We start from the raw sequence: 23,551 nt of genomic DNA, 5'->3' as shown, positions 1-23,551 counted from the left end.
TCTATCTTTTTATCTCTGACCATGACTTCCAAGATTTCAACTCCTGCCACCCCTTCACAAACAAAATAATTAAGAGTGGCGTTCTGCCTCCATCCCTTCTATGCCTGGTCTGGAACCAGCAGGTACACTTGTCACCATTTTAATTTAAACAAAGATGGTACCATGAATTAGCAGAAAAGCTTTTAAAAAAAACCAAACAAGCTGCAGAAAAGTCTACTCAGGTGACTTGATCTATTCTCTAAAGAGAAGAAGGAAAAAACCCACTATTGGCATCCAACAGTGCAATCAGGTACGTCATCATCATTGTTTAGTGCTTTTCACTAAAAATAGTTACCTGACATACAAGGGGGCTTTACTGAAACTGGTTACCCTGCAATATAGCACATTTCGTACGTCTTCAATACTTTTTTTTCCAATTCTCACTTTCCATCTCATCTCGCCTTCCCCACTAACTACGTACACTTTCTCTCACTGCTTACATCTGTGCTTTCATAAAAAATGAGTATCCCCAAAACCAAAATTTTCTGTCCTCAAACCCCCAGGTCTTTTGTTCACTGTTTGTTTCTGTATTAGTATCGAGCCTACTTAGTTATAGGAAAATTCCAGAGCTGAGAAGGATTACGTGCACCAGTGACCCAAACCAAAACTAGGAACCAGCTGTAGGCTAATAGGCCACGTGTTCTAATCGAAAATAATGTCTTAGTAAGAGACAAAAAAAAAGCTAGCAGATATTTTAGTCTCACTGAAACCATGCAAAGAATTCCCATTGCCTCTTTAAAATAAATAAATATATAAGTTATACATGGCCGCCTAAGCAATGCAGTTGAGTTCCAATGCGAGAAGCCCAGTTCAAAACTTAAGGCCAGTAACAAGCGATCATCAGACCAATACCTTTTTTGTGCATAGGTCCACAACTACTGGGCCTGTTTGGCGTAACAGTTAAGGGGATGAAAAGGCAAACTCCCATATTTAAAATTTTGAGGGATTCCCATGACAAAATTAAACACAACAAAGCCTGTAGCGTGTCTCTAAACCACAACATTGGTTTTCTGGCCTCAGTGTTTCCAATGAGAATGTTGGCCAGCTGCAACAAGCTAAAATGGTTCTGTTATAACCCAAGAGTGAGTAACAAGCACCACTAATCAGGGATTAAAAATAGCTATGTATTAGTTTAAGTAAAGATCTCTTGCTAGCCAAACAGCAGATAAACTCAGCTCCACTGGTCTCTATAGAAGGTGTCATACGCTTGACAAAATTGGTGTGCCTGAATTCTGGTAACCAACTCTTTGGGTGACAGACTGTGGAGACAAGCTGGTCTTTTAAAAATTGCCCAAAGATTTTCTTCAAAACAAACATTTATATAAAAGTTCTATGTGCCAAGCTCTCTGGAGTTACTTAAATAATTAAATACCCAACAAGAAAGTGTCATCAGTTTGCTCCTTCTTCATCTTCTTCTTGTTTAATAACTAGGATACCTAAAAGAAAAAAGAGAAAAAAAATCTGCAAAGATTTATGAATAGATTATGCAGAGAAAGATACAGTTAATGCTGATACACCTGAAAGGTAATCTGGACTGTTGGAAAGAATCTGGACTGGCAGAAAGAGGCAAGAGTTGTATTTCCTGCCACTGCTTCTAACTGACATGAACTTCTACATACCTGAACTGCTCTTAACCAGAAAAGCCTTTAACTGATGAGATCTTCTGTTGGATGTTTTTCCAACTTCTTGGGTAACAGGGAATAAAAAAGATACTAAAGCAGGACCTGCAAAGATCAGCCTAACTTGGTCACTGGGAGATGCACCATGTCGGTTCAACTAACGACCAACTAGCACATCACCCTTCTCTTGTTGGGCGCCTACTTTGTGCTGCCATTTCCACGACATACATGACCAAGTTAGTACAGGATACCTCCTCAGTGATTGATACCTAACTAGGATGTCCAGACTACAAAATACAATTATATTAATGTGGATCCAAGAAGCAATATGGTCACATCTCTTAGGGATAACTTGGATGTCATGGAATAAAGCTGCATTGCACACTAGAGACATAGTTTAGATCAACCCCTCGGGTACTTTTAAAAAAAAAAATAAAATCACTTTTTAACTGCCATGTTTGAGCAAGGGCACCTCAGATTGTGGCAGTCTGCAGGGTTCACACACCTCATAATGACGTATTCATGAATTTAAAGTAAGCTGAAATACTAACAGCCCCCCAAAAGATTTATCAAGTTATAAATTTTCCCCACAGTAGAAGGTATATGTTCGTTCACCTGCGCTGTCACCTGGGTAACGGGAACTGGGTCACACTGATGCTTTGCTCGGCCTGAGGCAGAGACTTGAACTATGGTGAGGCTTTGTGGTGAAAGCCCTTTGCTTACTGTAAGATTGGGGTGCTGTGTTTCTTTTTTCACAGGTAGGAAACAGAAAAGAAAACCACCACAGCCTGGTTTCTGTTGTGCTTTGCACCTAACTGCTGAGCAGGGTTCCTGGCACAGAACTAACAGACGGGAGACACCTACCTGCTGAAAGAGACCTTCGGTGCTTATTTTTGTCCAGAAGATCTTCAACCATTTCAATAATTTTGAGGTCCCTATATTAGTCATCTCACATATAGCACATAAGCATAACAGGATCCTGGGACAGTGTAACAGCAAGAACCTTACGTCCAGTTACAGCATTTCTGACTTCTCTTTTGCTCAACGTTCTAGTTTTTGTGGTTTCCATTCTTAAATATCATCGTCTCTTTCTACATTGCATAGGAAATATACCTGCCTAATTCAGAGCGGTCCATTGCTCCCAGATGCAGGAATGCTTAAGAAACTAAGGGTCTAACCTTATACTAACAAGGTTACTCTTTGTCCATACAGATACTTGCCCTATTTCATTTTTTGTTTCGCTCTCAAAATGTTTTCTACTACAACAGCAAATGGATACTGCAGGCCATCCTCCACAGCAGTACACTTCTCCCAGCAGGCTTCCACTTCCCAAGAATTCTTACTGCTTCAGTTGATCTGGCTTTGATTTCCCATCCATTGCTCCCTGTACTGATGCTGTCCTCTTGCTGCCATCCCTACACTCATATCTTCCCAGCTGCTGCTCTGGCTCTTTGTAGTGTCACCAGTCCTGCTCTCTTCTTCATTGCTTTAGTAAACGGCAGCTCACAGTGAACGTCTAACATCTCCATTAACAGAAATTAACATCTTTAAAAACAGATTTTAAAATTACCTCACTTTTAGTCACTGATCAGGACCTGCTTTCATATATTTGTGATTGATAAAAAGGAGAGGAGAGCTTATAAATTGGGGCTTAGTGCGGTGACAAGAGGAGGATATTCAGGCATTTAGGAAACTTGCATGAAGTTTTGAAAACTTGCCCCTGCACCAGAAGCAAAACGGAACATATCCCTGTCTATCCCCATTCCCCCACGTCACCCTCTTTTGCTGGGGAAAACTGTAAATCAAATTTTCTCAGAAAACTATAATTCAGTGTGGCAGATGAAAGCCTTGTTAACTTATTTAATGCTAAACATTTAACTATATAGTTACACAAGTCAACATGTGAACTCCACAAGAGAACTTCAAACCAGTATGTTTCAGTTCCCTATTAGTTATGTGCTAAAACTATTTGACTGGATAACTTCAAGAGTAAAGCGCAACTCTGGGCTGCATGACCACTTGGACTTAATACTCCAAAATCCATCAAACACTTTCAGAAGATCCTGCAGCCAGGGCTGCCAGAAGTTAGCCTCCTCCTGAATAACTCCAAAGAGAGGAGGGAGGAATATTACATGGGCACACAGATGGATTTCTGAGGTTATGATTCATTTCCCCATGGTTGTCTTAATATTAAGCTGTTAACTCACACCAATTGCTTCATGCCCCAAACTCACCATCCAGCTTTTTCAGCTTGGGTACCCGTTTGGTTGCTTCTTCAATCCAACTGTTCTTCTGATCAGAGGCATATTTCTCTTGTAGCGGATTGCCTACAAACACCAGATCCTCTAGTAATGGCAGCTCTGCCAGTCTCACAAACTCTGCTGCAACCACAAAGGTGAAAACACCAACCAGATTGTGGAACACGGAAAGTACATCTGCACCAAACCTTCCTTTCAAACTCAGTGCAAACATAAACAGCATGGGATACAACAGGATAGGGATTGCTTGGGCTTGAACTGGTGTCAGGTTAAAGAACAGATACGCATTTTGAAAGAAGTCTGAGAAAGATGATTCAAAGAACAAACTCCATTGGGCTTAGAAGTTAAATTCAGTATTCTAACTATTTTTACTCTCTTGCATGAGTAGATATTTAGGGATTCAGCGCACGTCTGCAGGCTTATCAGTGAGACTTAAAGCCGTGTAACATATAGAACTATTTTTTACTTGGTGACTTAACTCATGCATTCACCATACTACAGGAGAAGTTACAGAATGCAAAGGTGTGGCTTACCCCAGTCTTTCACCAAATTATTTGACATATAAAGAACCTTCAGCTTCTTCATTACGCGGATACCCCTCAGTTTCTCAATGAAGTTGTATGAGATCCACAGCTCCTCTAAAGTCTCTGCAACTGCCTCCTGGAAAATGACAGGACTACTCAGGTAAGCGGAAGTATATCTTCCTTATTCTTCAGATTCTCTCTTCACCCCCTACAGATCACCTCATGTGAGAAAATACTAAGGTATATTGGTCCTCATTTCCTTTTAAGCAGGTCCCTAATTATGCATGACAAATACTCATGGGAATTAAGAGCAAAGGATCTGAAATATATTTAGGAGGACAGAAATCACAGTATTAGAATAAGACACGGAATAGCTGACTGGAGTAGTTGTTCTTAAGGCATAAGGGCAGAGGAGATAAATTTGGCTGCTTGTGCACTGCAAATATACATGAAGTGAATGCAATTCAACAACGACTTTGGGGGGGGGTTATACAATATGAGGGAATGATTCATTTCAGGTGCATGTATGTTTGTACCTGTTGGCCAGAAGTTGCTTTCATAATTCTCTCAAAAGAGAGGTTTTTTTAAACCAGCCATCACACATTGACTCTGCATTTCACACTTAAGAGATGTGGCATCTCTGAAGGTGGGAATAGCTTTGAAGGTGAGAATAGAGAAACATTCTGCAGGAGAAACATACAGTATCTCTTGAGGAAGAAAAGAATTTCTATATTAATTAAAAAAAAAGTTGATTGGAAAAAAGTTCTTCTGCCCCTAATTCAAATGTAACAAAATTGATCCAATTTTTTCCTCAACAAATTTTCCCCTACCTGGTAGACTTAGTCCTGCCATCTTTTCCCCTAAAGCCATATTGCTGCAGGTACCAGTTAACATAAAAGGGACAGAGTCTTGTGAAGCGCATGTTCATAGGACTGACAATATTTGTAGAAGCAGCAGAGCCTAAGTATCTTCAGGTAGAAAATTCCTCATGCAAAAAGGAATTATTTTCATGTAAAGCCAGTGGAATTGAAAGGGCTTTACAGACAGACAGCAGTTTTCAAATAAAAGTTCTGCTCATCTTTGTCAAAGACAATGAAATCCCTCTTTCTAAAATCCTTTTATGTAGTAAATTAGCCCTGAAGAATCTTCAAACATGAAGAGTGTTTAAACAAAAAAAAAGAGAAAGACTATCTGAAAATTCAGAAGCAATGTGAACAGAGCATAGTGAAAGGAGAAAATAAATAGTTAGGCAATAATGTAAATTCAGCAAAGACTTTTATGAACATAGGGGAATTATCCCACGTTCTAGACAACACTCCATTTTGTTAGCGAAGAATTGATACTAAGAAGCGCATACCAATCCATTCAAGTTCTTTATGTTATTTCTTCCCAAAGACAGAATCCTCAAATTTTCTGTAATAGAGAAAAGAAAGTTTATTGTTAATAAATGAGGTTTTTTTAAATATAAGAAGATGCTGTAAGTCAGGTAAAACACCTTATTCTACTTAGAAACAAACTGCACTCTGAACAGGCTGTCTTAAGAAAGAATGACATAACAGAAACAAAACCTCCTGACCTACACAGATCATCAGGAATGGATGCAGCGGACAGCTCAGAAACATGCTCATGAATACAAAGCTGCTCATGTGTAGATTACCTAGTTGAAATTCAGTCCAGATAAATACTGAATAAAAATGATTATTTCACCTTGCACCTGAACTCTAACTGCTAACTTGCTAGTTTTGTTCTTACATAGTTCATACCCGTTATTCTCCAGGCAAAAGTAGTTCCACTCTTATTTTAAGGCAGCAGATTTGATGTCTATAATAGAGGCATATAAAGCTGCCTTACAGAAGTCTAATGAGAGACATTTCAACTTAGTCTAGCACCCAAACAAAACTCCTTTCCAGGTGAGCTGTTCTTGCTGGGGTTTAGTGTAATGCTAGTGTAACTCAAAGCTGTCACAAAATAGCAGTCTTTTTGTATAACTCATTTTCATTTTTCACATAAGCTTTCATGCAGGTGTAAATAAGCAAACTGAGTTGCAGCACGTAGCTGGGTTAACTTTGGATCTATACCTTTCATGAATGTTTTAACACTTCTTCTTAACCGCGTTGCATTAAGGATGAAATACTTAATGATCTTGTTTTGCTCTTGTATGCATAATGATTGAAAATACATGGTACAATAATTAACGGCAAGACCAATGAAAGTTCCAGCCAGGTAGCAACAGATACTCCACCGGCAGCACATGGAGTGGCTAGAGATTGCTACGGATGATGATTCAAGGCTGATCTAGAATAGATAGTTGTATGTTCTGTCTCTAGAAATGCAGGGATGAATCCACACCTGATAAAACCACACCTGGCAAATATTCTAAAACAGGAAGATTAGTTTTCACTAAAAAGTTGAGGTACAATGAGAATTCTTTTTCTTTTTAAAAGACAACAGCTTAATACATTACCATGCTCAAAAAACGAAGAATCATAATTAGTAAGTCTAAAGCCTACTACAGCTAATATTCTCCAGAATATCCCTAAGGATCCCCATCCACAGGGGAGAGTGCTGGGAGATGGCGTTTTGGTCTAGCCAGCTATTTTCTCTGTAACTCACATTTATAAATTATAGATTTGCACTAGCTTTTGAAATTTTTAAGAAATGAAAGGATACTTACAAATACAAAAATGACAGATTGCTTAAAAAGCCATGCCTTAAAATTGTTTCTAACTGCTGTTACTGTTTTTTATTACTCTTGTTCTGAGATATTCTGTATTTTAAGGGAAGAAAGATCTCCCTCATGGAACATTTACACTCTCTAAAACACAAAACTAACACTTGTCGCTGTCATCTAAAACATCTTCCTCACATGTATGGATACAGGGGTGTGATCCTTCACAGAGAATTATCTACTCGACATAACTACAATATCAGGTATATACATTAATACTAATCTTTTCCATCTGAAAAGAGCATAGATGCTTAAAAAGATTTCTCAGCTTCCTCTCTGCAATAAGCAAAAGCAAATATGTAATAATTACTGCCTTGTTTTTCATAGCTATAAGCAGTGCTTTCTCTCTCTTTCACAGAAGCCAATAGAGATGGTGAGTTCCTCATATTCTGCACCTTTAAGAGATAGACCACGTAGTTCCACTTTGTCTGGCTTGAGGATCAAATATCTGGTACAGACTGGATGTTTTGATTCTACATTTTATTAACATAAATATTTAAGACGCTTTAAAGGCTTTCAATGTGTTATCCCACTAAAAAATTTCATTGCTTTCACGTTTATATATAACTGCCTAATTATTTTTTGCTTATGATAGAGTTACTCAAATTGAAATACTACAGTACCGTTATTTGGAAAGACTACATGGAATATTTTTCCCTGATTAGTATTTGCAAATTTGTTGAAATCTGAGCATATTACGAAAACAAGTAAGTTCATCAAACTCCTTGAGAGCCTCATTGGTGTGTAGTTGGAGAGGATGGGATTCCAGGTTCCTTGTGTGTCCCCCCTGGCAATCTGATGGGGACAGAAAAGCCTGGAAGCTCCAACCCAAAACCTGCAGCTCTTTGCCAGCCTCATGCCACAGAGTCAAAGTCTTGAGGACAGATCATTAAGACTTCTGTCCTAAAGTCAGTAAGCCAATGAGTTTCAAGCTGCCCATGAAATAAAAGTTCAGTTCCACTTCCAGACAGATGGCACGCCCCTTTCAAGTAAGAATAAAATCAAACCAAGTATATCCAAATCCTCTGCAAAGTGGAACGGCATTTTTCCATCCAGATCTACAACACTCCAACCTCAGTCCAACCAATACCACAATTACAGTCTTGTTGATCTGCCGACTATCTCCATCATGAGCATGGAGATTGGTCATTAAATCACTCTAGAACTGATTAGGTTTTGAATATCACAACTCAGGCCCACTGGAAGTTACCAAGATGCTTTCTGAATGGATTTTTTTTTAAACTTGCACAGCGAGACAACTGCCAAGGCTAGTGCACGGGGAAAGATGCTTTAATACACCACTATTGCTACACATGCATTCTCCAGTAAGACTCGTAATTTTAAAGGTCACTTGTGATTTTCTAAGAGGAAGGAATTAAAAAGAATAAGATTAGGTATAAAGCTGAACACATATAACAACTTATGGTGTATGTCCTATCCACGCAACTAGAAAACAAATGTAACTGATCACTGGCTCGTCACTTACTTAGGCTGTTCAGGTTGGCGATTCTTTCAATGCAGTTTGTAGACAGCGATAGTTTCCTTTAAAAGCAAGAATAATCAATTCACAGTATACAAGGGATCACTATATCAGAAGAGTTCAACATCCAAATGCAAAAAATTGCAATTTGCAAAAATTGCATTAGAAATAATTGTCTATTCTTCTCTCATTAGATGGTAAACTAACTGGATGTGTAAACAGACTCAAAATATCCTCAAAGCATCACGACTTCTGCAACTTTATTTAGCTTCTGGGAAAGTACCATGAGTTAGTTACATGACATATTGGATTATCTTTTTTATGCCTAGCCTTGACAAATGCATGGACACTTAATTCTGAAATGGCTCTAACTTCTTTCTGAAAGTCCTGGTTAGGTCTCCTTTTTTTGCATAAATGTGCCAGTTAATCAATAGACTCCAAACACGGACCTGTAATTATATGCTGATAAACAATATACCAATTTTCTGGGGACAAATATCAGTACACTAAGCTTCCCTAACATTTTCTCAGTTAAGTGACAGGGATCTTACAATTAAAAAGTAGAACTGTGTGTGGAAAGAGAAACTTAGCTGAGAAAAAGAGAAAGCTGCTGCTTTGAAGGCTGCACTTAAACATAGTAAATACATATTTGCACACTGGACAGCAGAAAAACTGAAAATTAATAAAAAGCGAAAAGAATGTTTGGTTTCCAATTTGTTTTTAACTGAACTTACTCGCAGTTAACAAGCGTGGAGAGAGATTCATCCATCCTCTCTACAGGAGGAATCTGACCGTACAATTTCACCTCCTTTGCCTCTGAAGCCTTCTGGCCATTTTTTTCTTCCTAAAGAAAAGAGAAGGTGAAGAAGATGCTCACTTCTACATGCAATTACTAAAAATTATTGTACTAAAAAATTACTATAAAAGTGATTACCATAGAAGTAATTCCAATATACTACTAAAAGATATTACTGAAAAGAGAAAGCATTTTGAATACTGTTTATCAAGATTCATGCTAGCATAGCATAAAGACAGGAAGGCTAGCTTATTTTCAAGATATTAAAAGAACTTATACATTATGTATGCTTTTTTAAAAGTTGTGTTACACTTGAGCAATTTAATTAAGGGGTCCTCTGCCATAAAGAAATGGAGAAGAGATGGAGGTTTAAAATTTGGAATGAAGGTACTTCCATGGAGACTGACATATAGGAGCCTCAACTAGGGCCAGTCTGTAGCAGAAGCCAATTCTTAAAAGCACTGACAGAAAAATCTCCTTCCCACTTCACCCAGGAAACTCAGAACTCACACCTAACTCACAACACCAACTGAACACGGGGGAGTGTGTTTTGGGGGAGAACCTCAACAGATTCACAGTTAAGAATCTTAAAAAAAAAAAAAAATTTCTAATTAGCCATTAAAAAAGAGTGGGGGAAGATTTCACACTTTAGAGAATACAGCAAAAGACAAATTTCCTATTTACAATCTAGATTGATAATTTTCTAGATTAAATACTTTATAGAGTTCAGAGCTTTAGAAAAATGGTCATAACTTCAGCATTTGGGTTTATTAAAAAATATAGTCTATTAAAGCTTTTAAAATTCTGAAGTGATGGCAATTATTGACTAAACACTTGGAACGAGTATCTGTTTAGGTAGTAGCAACAGTTTTGACAGCTGCCTCCCTGGCAGCACAAAGGGAGCATTTTGTCAATTCACTCAGCGTTCAGTGGGAGGACTGGAGGTCCATTAACAAAGGAGAAATCTACTCGGCGCTTTCAAAACAAGGACTCTTGTTTTCTCCCCCATTTTTATGCAGCTACTGAAAAGTGAGAGAGCTGAGATCTGCCTGGGTTATATGGCTACTTTGCAATGAAATGAATTGCATCCCAGAAGTCTTTAAGAATCCCACAGCACAAGATCAGGTTTTGATAATGTTATTTTCTCTTTTACGTACCAAAAATACTTCAGGCAATTTAATTTAATAAAAAATTAGCATGTTACCTTGTGCATTTACTTATATTCCAGTTTCTGTCCAAATTCAGTGTGATAGTATTTTTACTCATAATTAGCGATTTAGCAAATAAGCATGTCAGATGTTTTGCTAGAATACGGTGAAAGTGTTCAAACTAAGTCACTATATAAATGTGAAACTTCCATTTTCTTTTCTAAGAACAACATTGTATCTATTTGCATTTATACTCAGTTTATAATCTATCAGTTTATACCACAAATAAAAATACATTTTTTCTTAAACACATGCAAGGGAGAGAGCTTCCAACACAGACTGTGGCCACCAGTGAGTGCTTGCAGGAAGAAAACTAATCCTGATTGCCGCACACTTCTGGAAGAAAGGTCAGCTGAACGACCGCAGTAAGCCACAGAGAAAGCACAGGTAGAACAGACACTTTTTTAAGAACAGGTTACATGTTTGCTAAGTTAAAGTTGCTTTGATTTAACTAATGCTGACTTTAGGGCATAGGTAAACCCTTATGTCAAAGGGAAGAAAAACATCCGGAATGCAACACTCCACCAGATCCAATTTTACCAGTCACATGGACCCAGATTAGGAGTAGTAAAAGGAAGATTTAGACTCACCCCTAATAACAGGAACAGAAAAGCAAATTCAGCACTTCATGCCTAACATTTATGGAAACTCACTGACACAGGTCTATTATCTCTAAGAGACATGTGACAGAGGAGCAAATGGGAAATAAATCTTTAACAGGAAACACGGAGTTGAGGTTTTGGAGGGCAGAAAGAGTGAGGGAGGAAAAGCAAAATTTTTTAATACTCAGTTCACACCTCTGGTAATGCTAACGTCCGCAAGCTGTTGCACTCTAGTTCTTATTAGGAGAGCCAGAGTGAAGTTTGTGGGATATACCAACCTAACTGAAAAAAACCTCTGAAATACTGAAGGTACTAAACAACAATAAAATTCAAAAAGGAAGTAGTCTTCAATTACATCCAGATCTTCTAAGACCAAAACATTTATAAACTCTTGCTCTAGCAGCTGGCCAGAATTAGTGGGAGTATGCATGTATACCGAACAGCACATGTGCCCTAATCTAAAATTCACTGAGACTGGGGAAAGATTGTCACTGGTTTTACTGGACTGTGAACCTGACCCCAGAGCATCCTTTGAAATTACATCTGCATCCTTGCCACCAAACAGCTTTCTAGAAGGCTCCAAGACCAGGTCAGTCACCACCCCAAATGACTGTCTGTATTAACACAGTACTTTAAGAAGAAAAACAAGAAAGAAACTCATTCTGAGTTAACCTTTGCACAATATGAAGGACCATATGTTAAAAGACAATAGTAGAAGTTTCGCTGACTTCAGTACAGTGAGAATTTCATACTTGTTTATTCTGTGGGAAGGACTACACTCAGGTAAAATGAACGGAGCATAATTAAAACATAAGACATCCCCAACTTTAAATCTCTTTGTAGCCTCAGGCCTTCTATCAATGCATATTCAGCAAAACAAGGCAGGAGAGCAAAACAAGACTCATCTTTACCAGCTATATCAATTTAACAAGAACACACAGAAAGTCCAACAGAACGTATTATACTTCAATAATAACAAATTTTTTACTTTGTGAAACTTCTTATAGCAGATGCTTCAAGCAAACATATTTCTTACAATAAGTTTGACAACTAAATTTAGCTGAATACAGTCAAAACTCATGCCACAGAGTACTGCAAAGCAGCTAGATACTGTTCTAGTACTTACCCATTTGGCTAGAGCTTCTTTGATAGTTGTTGCTTTTGCCTAAAAATGAAACAAATTTAAATGAATATTCATTGCAAATTTTTAGTTGGCTTGTTCACTGCAAACCTATCTCCTCTCCCTTCTCTCTCCCTATCCTGCTTGTTTACCCTCGTCTACCACTTTCCTGTATTATCTTCCTCCAGCTGAGTCTAAGAAGCTGGAACCTCTCAGTGGCCCGTAATTTTATTTTCTGGGGTACTTGGTAGCATTTTCAGAAGCAATCAATTGGCTTCATGCGAGGACATTATCTTCCTGATCTTACTCTCTGCCCCGTGTGGAGCTTGGGTTTAGGACACTGCTTGTTAGTTTTGATGGGGAATTTCAATTCAATTCAAAGACATAAGAAGTTACTGCGCTGAAAAATGTGGTCTAATGCTCTTAGAACCCCGACTTTTCTATTATTGTGCATTAGCAACTTTCTGTCTGAAAGCAAGTCTGTGAGTAGACAGAATGATACAGCCTCTTAAGATTCACTGAGGAAAATAAGATACATCTTGCCAAAAATCAAGAGCAATCACCTGGATTGTTTATGTTTGTTTTTCCCTAATCGTTTTATGTCGAACCACGTGATGTGAAAACATGTATTATTCAGCAGGAAAAATCTGAGAGCTGCTGTACAAGGCTTTTTAAGGATTGACCCACTGACCAACTTTCTGTTGTCACCAACTCCAACTTTTCTGCCTCACATCAGAGTCTTACCAAAACCACATGATGATATCCAAAACAGTAGTATATAGAGAAACTCTGATATATCCTAAAAATTAAACATATACCAAGATATCTTTTGGATTAAAAAGGTTTCAGAGACCAATCTTCACAAAAACTGATCAACAGCCTCCTTTCTACAAAAACAGGAGGACTCTAGCTTGGGCATCTCTATTGCTCTTAAGTGTAGCACTACCACCTGTGGATAGAAGCAGCCTTTGAGGTAATCAGGTATCAAAAAAATGACTGTAAAAGTTAAAACCAACAAACTAACTTCCACCCAAAATCCTACAGGCAATCACCTCGGTCACAGAGCTTTAGTGTTGGGTACTTTACTCTATAGACCACAGGAAACTCTGGACCCAACGGTAAAAGACAACAGTTGAAGCAGCTGCATATAAAAGGATGGCTACAGCCACTGAACACCCCGCAACAGCCTAAGACCCAGCAATAGCAAGGACTCTGAGCATGCATCTCAAATATCAGTATATACCTTCATTTAGACATATATCACTGAGTGACCTCAGATGTTCCCGCTGCTTCCACCCACTGACAGGCATTCGTTTTAATCCTGTCTATACCATGTGATAGCTAGCTCTAGGTCCCATTGCAGGTGACCTGGCAAACTTGTGCCGTGGCAGTATCTCCTCTGTCTGCTGCGGATAAACACCTGCGTGACCTCCTCCTGTTCAGAAAATCACGTCCCTAGTTCCCACTCCAACAGCCTCATGAAACCCGATTAACAGCTACCAATATGCCAGCAAAACCAACTGGCTTCTAGTTAATCAGGTTTTTTGGACAGGAACTTCACTGCATTTTCCTTAATTATGGCAGCCAATCGCTACGGCATTCGGGTACACAATCTTGGTCACTCCTGTTGAAGATAGAAACGGATTTATATGACCAGTGCCTGCTTCTGTTTCAAACTCATGCCTAAAACCAGATTGGACTTAAGCTAGTGATCCGTGTAAGCACAAAGAGCAGCTTTTTCCCTGACCTCTGCTGACTGGTCTCTCCCGTTGCAATATCCAGTTTGGTGGAAATATGAAAATCAGCATAGTGGGTTATCTGGAGAACACGTTTTCTTTGAAGTACACTTGAAATTTCTGTAGATAAATCATAGTAATTTCTGCCAAGGGAGGTTACTTAAGGGAAACTTCCCTCCGAGAAGCCTATTTTCAGGGTTCCTCTACCGACATATTGAACAATTTCCTACAGGTATTTAGACTAAAGAAAGTCGTATTACTTAAAATATTAAAAATGCCAAGTGATCAATAGCTGAAATTGTCACCCTGAAGAGTCACCATCAACATGGCAGGAGGAAGAAACATAATACCTTAGGGGCAAAAACCCCCATCCCTGTACATATAGAAGTTGTAACAAAAGAAATATTTTTCCCCCCAAAACATGGCTGTTGGACACAGAGTATTTACAAAATTCAGACCCCCAAGAAAAAGTAAACCAGTGACACTTTGCCTTCATTTGCAAACATTTATTTGTATGTTATATAGAGCAAATCAGAATTGCACAGCAACAGATACCAGGCTAATCACTGTAGTAATCGCAGATACTGCTGCCTTGAAAACACGTATTACCTCAGGTTTTTATATGATGGCATCCCAGACTCCCCACTACTTTGATCTATCCCTGAAATCCCCCTTTTCCATGGCACAGTAACAGGCCACAACCCCCCCGCCTTAGCCAACGCCCCGAGCACTGGGCTGCCTTCTGCCCAGCTGATGCCGTGCCCGGGCTGCTCGGCGCCAGAGACCAGCTCGGAGGAGCCCGAGCCGCGAAGGGCTCGGCTCCGCGCTGCCGCTCAGGCAGCACCGGCGCGGCGGCACCACCACAGCCGCACTCGGCGCTGCTTGGGGGCAGCCCTGAGGGGACGCCGCTCACACAACCCCCGGCCCCTTCCGCCTCGCCGCGCCAGGGGAGCGGCACCAGCCCCCCCCCATACCGGAGCAGGCCCCGGTCGTCGTGTCCCACCCCAGCCGCCGCCGCCGCCAGGTCCCGGGGACGCCCCGGCTCAGCCTCTCCCCAAGCCCCCGGCCTCCCCAGCAGCCGCTAGGCCGGCCGCCACCCCTGCAGGCCCAGCGCCCTCCCCGGCAGGCGCCCGCGAGCCCGCGCCGGCACTGAAGGGACCCACCATTGCCGTTGCTACCGTTAACGCTCCGGTTGCTATGGCACAGCCGGCTCCCGCGCATGCGCAGCGCCACGGACACGTCGGGGCGGGGGGGGCGAGCACGAAGGCAACCACACCTGGCGATCATAGAGATGCGCTGCCACGGAGAAAGTCCCATCCCGGAAGTCGCGTAGGGGGCGGTCCGCGACGCATTGTGGGACGTGGCGGAGGGGGGGCGGTGGTCCTCCCGCGCGGCGCTCCCTGGCGGCGCCCTGCGGGCCTGCCCCCTCCGCCCCCGGGCTCCCACCGTAACGGTAAAAAAACCAGCCCCGCGCCCCGCGGGCGTCGTCAGACACCTTTTATTGGAACCGGTCCGTGACGAAAGGTAAAACAATTCGCAAATCACAAGCAGCGCCAGCAGCGAACGCTTACACCTTTCACCGGCAGGTTGGCCCGGTACCACCGGGTCTGCCTGCTGCTACTCGGAGCTGCTCGCCCCGCTCAGCGCTGGCCCCGGCGCCCGCGGGAAGCCACCCGCTGCTGCAGGAGCTGGCCGGGCTTCGCCGGCTGCTCCCGGCGAGCAGCGGCGGGCCAGAGCGCCGCCAGACCCCCCGGGGGATGCGGCCGCCTCGGGGCGTTTTGGAACCCCAGGGTCGGCCCTGCCTCAGGCCCAGGGCCCCCACGTTTAGCCGGGGAAGCTCATCCAGCCACCCAAGCAGCAGCCCCGATGCAACGCGACGGGAGTTTTGCCAGGTAAGGAATGCAAAACAGTACAAATAACGTGGCTTGAACTAAGGCCATAATCAGGCACTCAGTTTAATGTATACTTCAGGAAATAACACATTATCTGCAGAGTGTCTGCGACGTATCTTTGGTCTCCAAGTAGCATTGTAAATATACAAAATATCAGTGCAAAAGTTGGCTGGTTTTCTACAGACCCTTCCGTGAATTATTTTGTCCAGGAATACCCTGACCTGTTCACAAAAGGATCTTCATAGTAAAATCACATTCTTATTTTTCCTCCTTTCTTTGTTTAAAAAATATCATTCAGCTTTTCACACAAATGAACTATTCAGAAACAAAAATATGTCAAATTCTTAAACAGGCTTGCTTTTTAATAAAGGAAGTGTTTTACTTCTCTTTCAAATTGCATATATCTGACAACATCTAACACTGAATTATTTTAAAGGCTTGTGCTTTAGAGATGAAATCTGAGGACTTTTAAGCTACCTGGTTTTTGTTTTATTTACAACTTAACATTCACTTCCTGAACCTCCAGCTTGCCATCTGGCATGGCAATGGATATGCTGAGGTAGGACTGCAGTGCGGAGACACAGGTGTCAGTGTGTTACTGGGAGGGTAACAAAGCAGGGTTAGGGGAGGCACTGCTCTGACTGCTGGAGATGCACGTGATGAGGCAGATGGAACAAACAGAAGCCTTCAGACAACCCTTTCCTCTATGGCTGCAACTTGGAGTGGGTTTGGAAAAAAGGCAGGGTGCTAAGCATGGGTGACACCAACATGCACATCACAGCAGGCTGTGGTCCTGGACTTCGGGGGCTGCCGGTTTTAGTGGAGGTTCAAGCACCACATGACTCTGCAAAAGCTTCTTCAGCCAGCGAGGGAGTTTAGAGAGACGAGGTGTGAAGACGTTTCGTGTGGAGTGAGCAGGATGGAGCTTCTCTTGTAAGGAGTGGATGGATAAATTGTTCAATTGGCAGTGATGGCATGTGGAGAACATGTGACTTCAATCAAATGATAAGGAGTAACAAGAGCTGCAGAAAGCTAATGAGACCTGAGCAGCAGCATAATGACAGTTAACTGGAGAGAAGAGATCCCTGAGAGCAAAGCAAAATTGAGTACCATAAATGAAGGTTTTGTATCTTCGTGGGCAGCTCTCAAACTGGTCTGACCAAATGACCTTGGAAGGAGAAACTGTATTGATAGAGGCCCTTGTTAAACAGGCCTTCAGCACTGGCACCTTTCCAGCAAGACCCTCTTGAGAGATCAACTCATTTGGGAAGAGGTTGTTTCTTTCTACCCGAATGGTGGGGAAAAATAAGGCACTAGCCAAAAATTAATTAGGATGAAAAAAACCCCAAAACAATCTCAGGCAGTCACAGAAAAGATATCTTAGATTTGGGTTTGGGGTTTTTTTTTGGGGGGGTGGGTGAGGGGCAATGGGGTGTTGGTTTTGGTTGGTGTTTTTTTTTTTTTTTTTAAGTATTATGATTCTAAGTTAATCATCGCCATAAGGTGACAGCTTTTTACAGTCAGTCTTAATCTCCTACTGGCTAGGTTTTCTGTCTCTCAACTCCACTTCCTCCCTAAGAACAGCTGTCAGCATCCCTTGACATCATTACTAAAGAGTTTCACAAGTAATTAATCCCTAACTTAATGGCAGGTGTTACTTGTTTAAAACAAGCAACAAAGAAAGAAGTAAGACTTGCACATAGCATAACTGCATTTAACCATGCTTTAACCTATCCAAGAGAATTTTAATACCCTGAGTGTCAAATGCCAATCCAAGACATTACAGGAACAGATGGTTACATCCCTAATACAAGACAGTGCTAGTGCTGCCATTCACCCGGGATGACAGGAGAAGTACTCTTCATTTTCCCACTCTACAGGTAATTTTTGTGGGAAAGAAACAGACTGTGTCACCACTACCTAAGGTCAAGGTATACGAGCCTCATTACAAATAGATATCCCCAGCTTCACGTAAATAGAAAACATTTCCAAGGTGTATATGGCTGTAAATCTGAGAGTTCTGGGCCAAGGTAACTTAAGACCCAAAGCCAGAATCATTCATCATTTTGATGTCAAAGTGTATCATCCATGGGTTGTCATCATTCCCCAGGTGCGATCTAGTCTGTCATTGCTGAGGGTGCAGGCTAGCTGTTAAATGCTCTGAGTCATAAATACTGCAAACAAGAAAGTACCTACTACTCTCTTCAGATACTTGTTTCTTGATATCATGACCAATTCAGGCTGTCAAATTTGTACTACAATGCAGCCTACTTATCATTGTTTCGCTTCTCCTTGGCATACCTAGTTAAAATAACTTAGGCTAATCCAAATAAATACCTTTCTTTTTAGATTTATACTTGTAGCTAAGTAGTCATTTGGTTATTTCATATTTCAAAGGTTTTCTCAGTCAGGCCCTCCAATTCACCAGTCATTTTGGTGGCTCAAGCTCAGTCCTCTGCCATTCTGCAACAGCTTGCAGGTGCTTAAGTGTTCATCCCAAATGCAAGTGCAGAAACTCCTGAATCTTTCCCCAGGAGTGTTCCTGTGCATGGGCATGTGCTTTGCTCTCTCCCCCCCCCAGAACAGGCACCCCCAGGACACGATCCAGAGCTACCTGACAAAATGGAGTAGAAGGAGGATCAATTCGGTGACCTGCTCCTGGATAACTCAAGAGTTCAAAGTTTTCTTTCCCATGCTGGCGTAGACGCCCAATTGCCAGCTCAGCATATAAGGAGCTCTTCCACATACGATCATCTTCCCCTACCACTAACAGAAAGTGACCTTCTGCTTTTTCAATGGGGATTGTGCAAGGAGAATTAGCAGGATTCGTTGGGTCATCCAGAGCTTCAAAAGTGTCAAATACACCAGCATCAGAAACACTGACCTTATTCATATCAAAACGCAGCCCAGGCAGAGTCATCTCACCATAATGGAGGTCTGCAACTGTGTTTGAACTACAGCCGGAGATAGAGACAGCAGCCACTACTTCTGGCAGGAAGGTGATCATGGAGAGTGCTAATTCTGCCCCTTTCCCAGTCCCAATCACTCCAACTCCTGGTCCCTTTACCTTCAGATGAGATAGGGGGTAGGGAAGAAAGGAATAAAGGAAGCATGCATTATAATGGGATTAGCCATTAAATGCCTTTGGAGTTGTGTTACTAAAAAAAAAAAAGGTTAGGTTAATTATTGATGTGACCTTGTTGGAAAGCTACAGCCTGGACCCAGGCTCCTCCCTCTGTTTGGTGTCTTATTTTTCAGAGACAACAAGAGCTCTCAAACCCCACAAAATAACACAGACGGGCATAAGAAGTACCATCACTTGGACGTCACCTAGTCCCTACTACATATTTTGATGCAAATATTTTCTCTTTTTCCCAAAACAGGTAGCAGGAAATTTCAAGCACAGTCTGTTGCTATATATGTCTCAGGCAAATAAAGTAACGTCACAAATGACATTTGAAGGATTAGATAAGTAATATTTACTCTTGTCCTTTTCTAGCCTGGAAAGTAAAACTGAAAGTAATATCCCAAGTCATCAAATGTATTCCTTTGCTGACTATTGAGCAGTTTTGTATCATTCTCTCTTAAACTAACTGCTTTCATTTTTAAAAAATCCATCTTTATCACCACTACTCCTGTTTGGAGGATATTCCAGCACTTCACTGTTCTAATGATGAGGAATTTTCTAGTTTCCAGCATGAATTTACTTAACAGACAGCTTGTGCTGGAAGAAATTCACTCTCCACCGTCATATGCGTAGCTGCCTATGCAGGACCTACACTTTTTCCATTATTGGGCCTAAACCTGCCCAACAGAAACCAATGCTCAAAAAAAATCACCGTCACCACTTGGGCATGACTGCTGAATCCTCCCTTGTCCTGAGAGATCTCTCATTACACTCACCTTCGGGTGACGCCGTAGGAATCTAGCTGCCTCCTCAAAGTACTCGAGATTGAATTCTTTCATGACCTTAGGCAGATCTTCAAAGTCAAAATATGGCAGAGAAAGAGCAGCAAAACCACGGGTAGCCAGGAGGCTGGATCTAAATTCAATCAAACCGCCTTCATCACCGTACATGTCAATCACTCCTGGAAAGGGGCCATCCCCTATATTAAAAAGAAGAGGTACAGAGGACAAGTTATCAAACAGGACACTAAAAACTATCTGGTGAAAAGTGAACAACAAAATATAGACATTTTCTATTAATATTCATTACTTTTCCATTTGCACAGCAGAGATTAGAGAACCAGTGCTGTATCCCACTGTGGCTATTTCAAACTAAGAATAGGTCCTTACCTTCCTGTAAAAATATGTGAACAGTTAAACTTGTTTTTTTTAAAAAAAAACTGTTCTAAATGTATTTTTCAGTGGTCTTAACCTCCCACCCTGAGAACAATCATACTCTAAATCCTCTAAAAGCTGTTTTCCCACAAAGAAGTCATACCTTAATTAGCAAAGTGCAAGCTCATTACTAATGAGGCAAGAGCACTGAGCCCTAGAAGTAAATTCTACAAAACTTACGTGGACTCTGGAATCAAGTGCATTGAGCGAAGCACAGCAGAGACACCCCCATTGCTAGATGAAATCAACTGGACTTACTAGCTCTGTCTGAACATCAGCACTGTAACACTTGGCAGCAGAACTGCTACTGCAGATGTGAAGAGACAGAGGGTAAAACTGAGAGCTATATGGGTGCAGTTACGTTTGCGTGACTGATACATAGATATACATGCATATATATGTATACAATCAGTCCCACAAAACTACAGAAATAATCAGAACCACGATTTTAAATGAGCATGCTTTTGCAGCCAAGGTCATGTTGCGACATTACTGTATGCTGTGCCAGCAGATCTTGGGTTAAAGGGCTAAGGATACCACCTCCTGGAACTATGAAGGCCCCAGGCAGGCAATTTCTTTTTTTTACCTTTTTTTTTTCCTGGCCACCAGGTGTCACCACTAATGTACTCGGATCCAGCTCACTACAACTATCCAGCAGAAAAAGTACCTGTGCAAGAGTGCATTAACTCTCTGACATTGCCTATATGCAATAAAGAAAAGATCTCTGGCATTTCAAGGTGCTTGAGAAAAAGAAGTTTAGGCCAAGACATGCTCGATGGTGGAAACCTCCTTACTTAAAGCATTAGGAAGTCAGAAGAGGACTTAATCATGCTTTTGGGTTCTTTTTCTTTCAGAAATTTTTTGCATAAGTTCAATATGCTACTTGAGAGAAAATATGTCTGGATAGATTTATCATAATGCCATGATCAACAGTAACCTTTAGTTAACAACAGTCAGCCTAGATGGCTAGAAAAAGAAGTATTCATTCATTTATCACCCTTACCTGGAAAGCTTTCTGGCAAGAACATGTGATCAGAACACAGTCAAGCATGAATGTGTTTCTCTCTCATGAAGACAACCTTTAACTTACACAAGGATTCTGGACTGCCTTCCTGAGTGCCTACACATGCCCAAGTATACAGTTTCTGCATAGCTCACTAAAAAGCAGGATAAAATGGGCTAGACAACTTTACTACTGCTTAAAAACAAACTAACAAAAAAACCCCACACTTGTAACTCTTATGCCTGAATTGAGAAAGCTCTTTCATATTAAAATTAGCGTAAGCCCATTCATGTCATCTCACTTTTACTAAGAACGGTTCACATTTAAGATTCCTATCAATAATATTAACATTTTTCCATCCCTGGAGCAAAGAAAGATATGGTAGTAATGCTGTAACTGGATCCTCCATCAAGATGCCAGTATCATTTAAGCAATGATTCCAGACTTTTCCACACTATTACAACACCAGACTTTCTAAAGGGAAAAATACAGTTGTCTTGCAGATCTCTGGATTCCTGCTAAGCTCAGCAGACATCCAGCCCATCCTCTAAGGCAGGATATATCAAAACAACCATGTCTCAGTGATGGAAAATCCAGAATGCTGACTAAACATTTGATCCAAAATTCAAAGTTCAATCTCTGTTCTTTTTTTTTCTTCAGTGGACTTTGGATCTGTATCTAAATGGATGAAAAGATTATTGGTTTGGAAATCATTCACTGAAAATACTTAAATCCCTAATAACTGTAGTGGTACTTACAGGATTTGCTGAACCAAGTCGTTATAAATTAGAGGTAATATGGAGGGCAGTTCTAGTAGCACAACACTCAGAGAAATAAAAGAAGTTTAAATCATGGCTCAAGCATACAAACACCATCATTGGTGTAAGGTTTCATTTTCCAACAACACTCGCAGTCCATCAGAGTATCACACCTCATAAAGCACAATTATCCCACAAGCAGAACAGGCAGAACTTGCTCAGAAATCTATTCTGCCTTTATACCACAGAACCACCGAAGTAACTCAACTATTAACTTAGCTTTGGCTCTGGTGTAACAGAGGTGGAATACCTGTATTTTCTAGAATCTCCTCCGCTGCTCTGCTTACTGGCATGTGTTTCACAGGGAAGAAAAATGCCTTTTCGATTCAATCCTACTCAGGGTAAAATTCTTGGGAGATTTAGCACAGGCTCACACGATGAAGCGTTATCAGCTTTTCTGAATGTTACAAATTCTGGTAGTCCAGAGCAAACGCCAAACCTACTGAAAAATCATAGGCTGAGAGCAGCGACATGGCAAACTCTACAACCCTATTCTCGTTTAGCTTCCGCCCGTTTCACAAGAGCCACCTGCCCACGCCTGCCCTGCCCGGTGCTGCCGATAAGCACCAGGCAGTGTGGCCGCGCATAAGCGGGGCCGTGTCCCGACCAGCCTTCGGGAGTGTCTCTGTAACACTTCAAGCCAAAAAAAAACAGCCACCTGTCTGCAGGGCGGCGTTCAGATCTACTATGGAATATGGATTTCCCGGGTGATATCCTTTCTATGTTTTTCTTCTAAAAGAGACTTTCCTTGCTCTGGACAGAGAAGCCGGGGGGTCCCGCCGGCCCCAGGGTGAAGGTCTCCGGCCGGGGCACTCACCCGGCGGCAGGAAGAGGGAGCCCCTTACGCTTCCCTCCTTCAGCCGGATCCTCCGCACGCCGGGGGCCGTGAACCACCTCTCCACCTCGGCCTTGGCCACCACCGGCCCGGGGATGGCGCCGGGCAGGCTGTGGCCCTGATGGACCAACATCTCCACCTTCATCGGGGTGCCGGTGCTGCGGGGAACGAGCCGCTGGTACGGCCTCTCCATGCCGGCGGGGGCGAGGCTCCAGAAGAGCCCCATGGGCTCCACGCCGGTGTAGTCCCCGCCGTGCGAGGCGTCCGTGCCCAGGTGCAGCTCGCCGCGGCTGTCCGCCCGGTAGTGCGCGCACGACTGGAAGAGGCAGCCGCGCTCATCGGCCGCCACCGCCCGCAGGGTCACCGGCTGGCCGGGGCCCAGCCCCGCCACCCGCGTCTCCACCCGCTCGTCCGCCAGGCCGGCGGCGGGGGACACGGCCACGCTTACTGCCCGCCGCCGCGGCGGTGGGGGCGGCGGCAGGGCGCGGCACAGGGCCCGCGCCGGGGCCGAGGCGGCGGCGACCGCTCTCCACATGACGGCGGCAGATGGGC

The 23,551-nt window shown here is 42.1% G+C and overlaps 1 protein-coding gene across 4 annotated transcripts; it reads right to left on the bottom strand.

The window, feature by feature from the left end:
• Positions 1–188: 188 nt before the first annotated feature.
• Positions 189–23,534, bottom strand: LOC142083025 (dynein axonemal light chain 1-like). 4 transcript variants are annotated; one of them, XM_075152020.1, is made up of 10 exons: positions 22,982–23,338; positions 19,906–20,108; positions 18,887–19,069; positions 12,381–12,419; positions 9,383–9,492; positions 8,655–8,710; positions 5,798–5,853; positions 4,450–4,576; positions 3,893–4,039; positions 189–1,475 (listed from the first exon to the last, which is right to left on the bottom strand). In XM_075152020.1, exons 1-10 carry the CDS (start codon positions 23,223–23,225, stop codon positions 1,429–1,431), a joined length of 1,212 nt encoding a protein of 403 aa, XP_075008121.1. In that variant the 5' UTR covers positions 23,226–23,338; the 3' UTR covers positions 189–1,428. The 4 variants fall into 4 exon arrangements, with proteins under 4 accessions (XP_075008121.1, XP_075008122.1, XP_075008123.1 ...); XM_075152021.1 differs by lacking the exon at positions 22,982–23,338 and adding an exon at positions 20,524–20,606; XM_075152022.1 differs by lacking the exons at positions 18,887–19,069; positions 19,906–20,108; positions 22,982–23,338 and adding an exon at positions 15,274–15,439.
• Positions 23,535–23,551: the final 17 nt, after the last annotated feature.

The sequence above is a fragment of the Calonectris borealis genome, chromosome 5 (genome assembly GCF_964195595.1).
Source record: "Calonectris borealis chromosome 5, bCalBor7.hap1.2, whole genome shotgun sequence".
Classification (NCBI taxonomy): domain Eukaryota; kingdom Metazoa; phylum Chordata; class Aves; order Procellariiformes; family Procellariidae; genus Calonectris; species Calonectris borealis.
This window is presented reverse-complemented; position numbering and strand designations above follow the sequence as displayed.

What these genes read in the sequence shown, in the direction of transcription:
- LOC142083025 (XM_075152019.1), bottom strand. Translation starts at nt 23,534, where the DNA reads ATGTGGAGAGCGGTCGCCGCCGCCTCGGCCCCGGCGCGGGCCCTGTGC. An exon ending in CTCCCTCTTCCTGCCGCCGG is followed by an intron (nt 20,109 to 22,981) that starts GTGAGTGCCCCG and finishes TTTTTAATATAG; the next exon opens with GGGATGGCCCCTTTCCAGGA. An exon ending in TCCTACGGCGTCACCCGAAG is followed by an intron (nt 19,070 to 19,905) that starts GTGAGTGTAATG and finishes TCTCATCTGAAG; the next exon opens with GTAAAGGGACCAGGAGTTGG.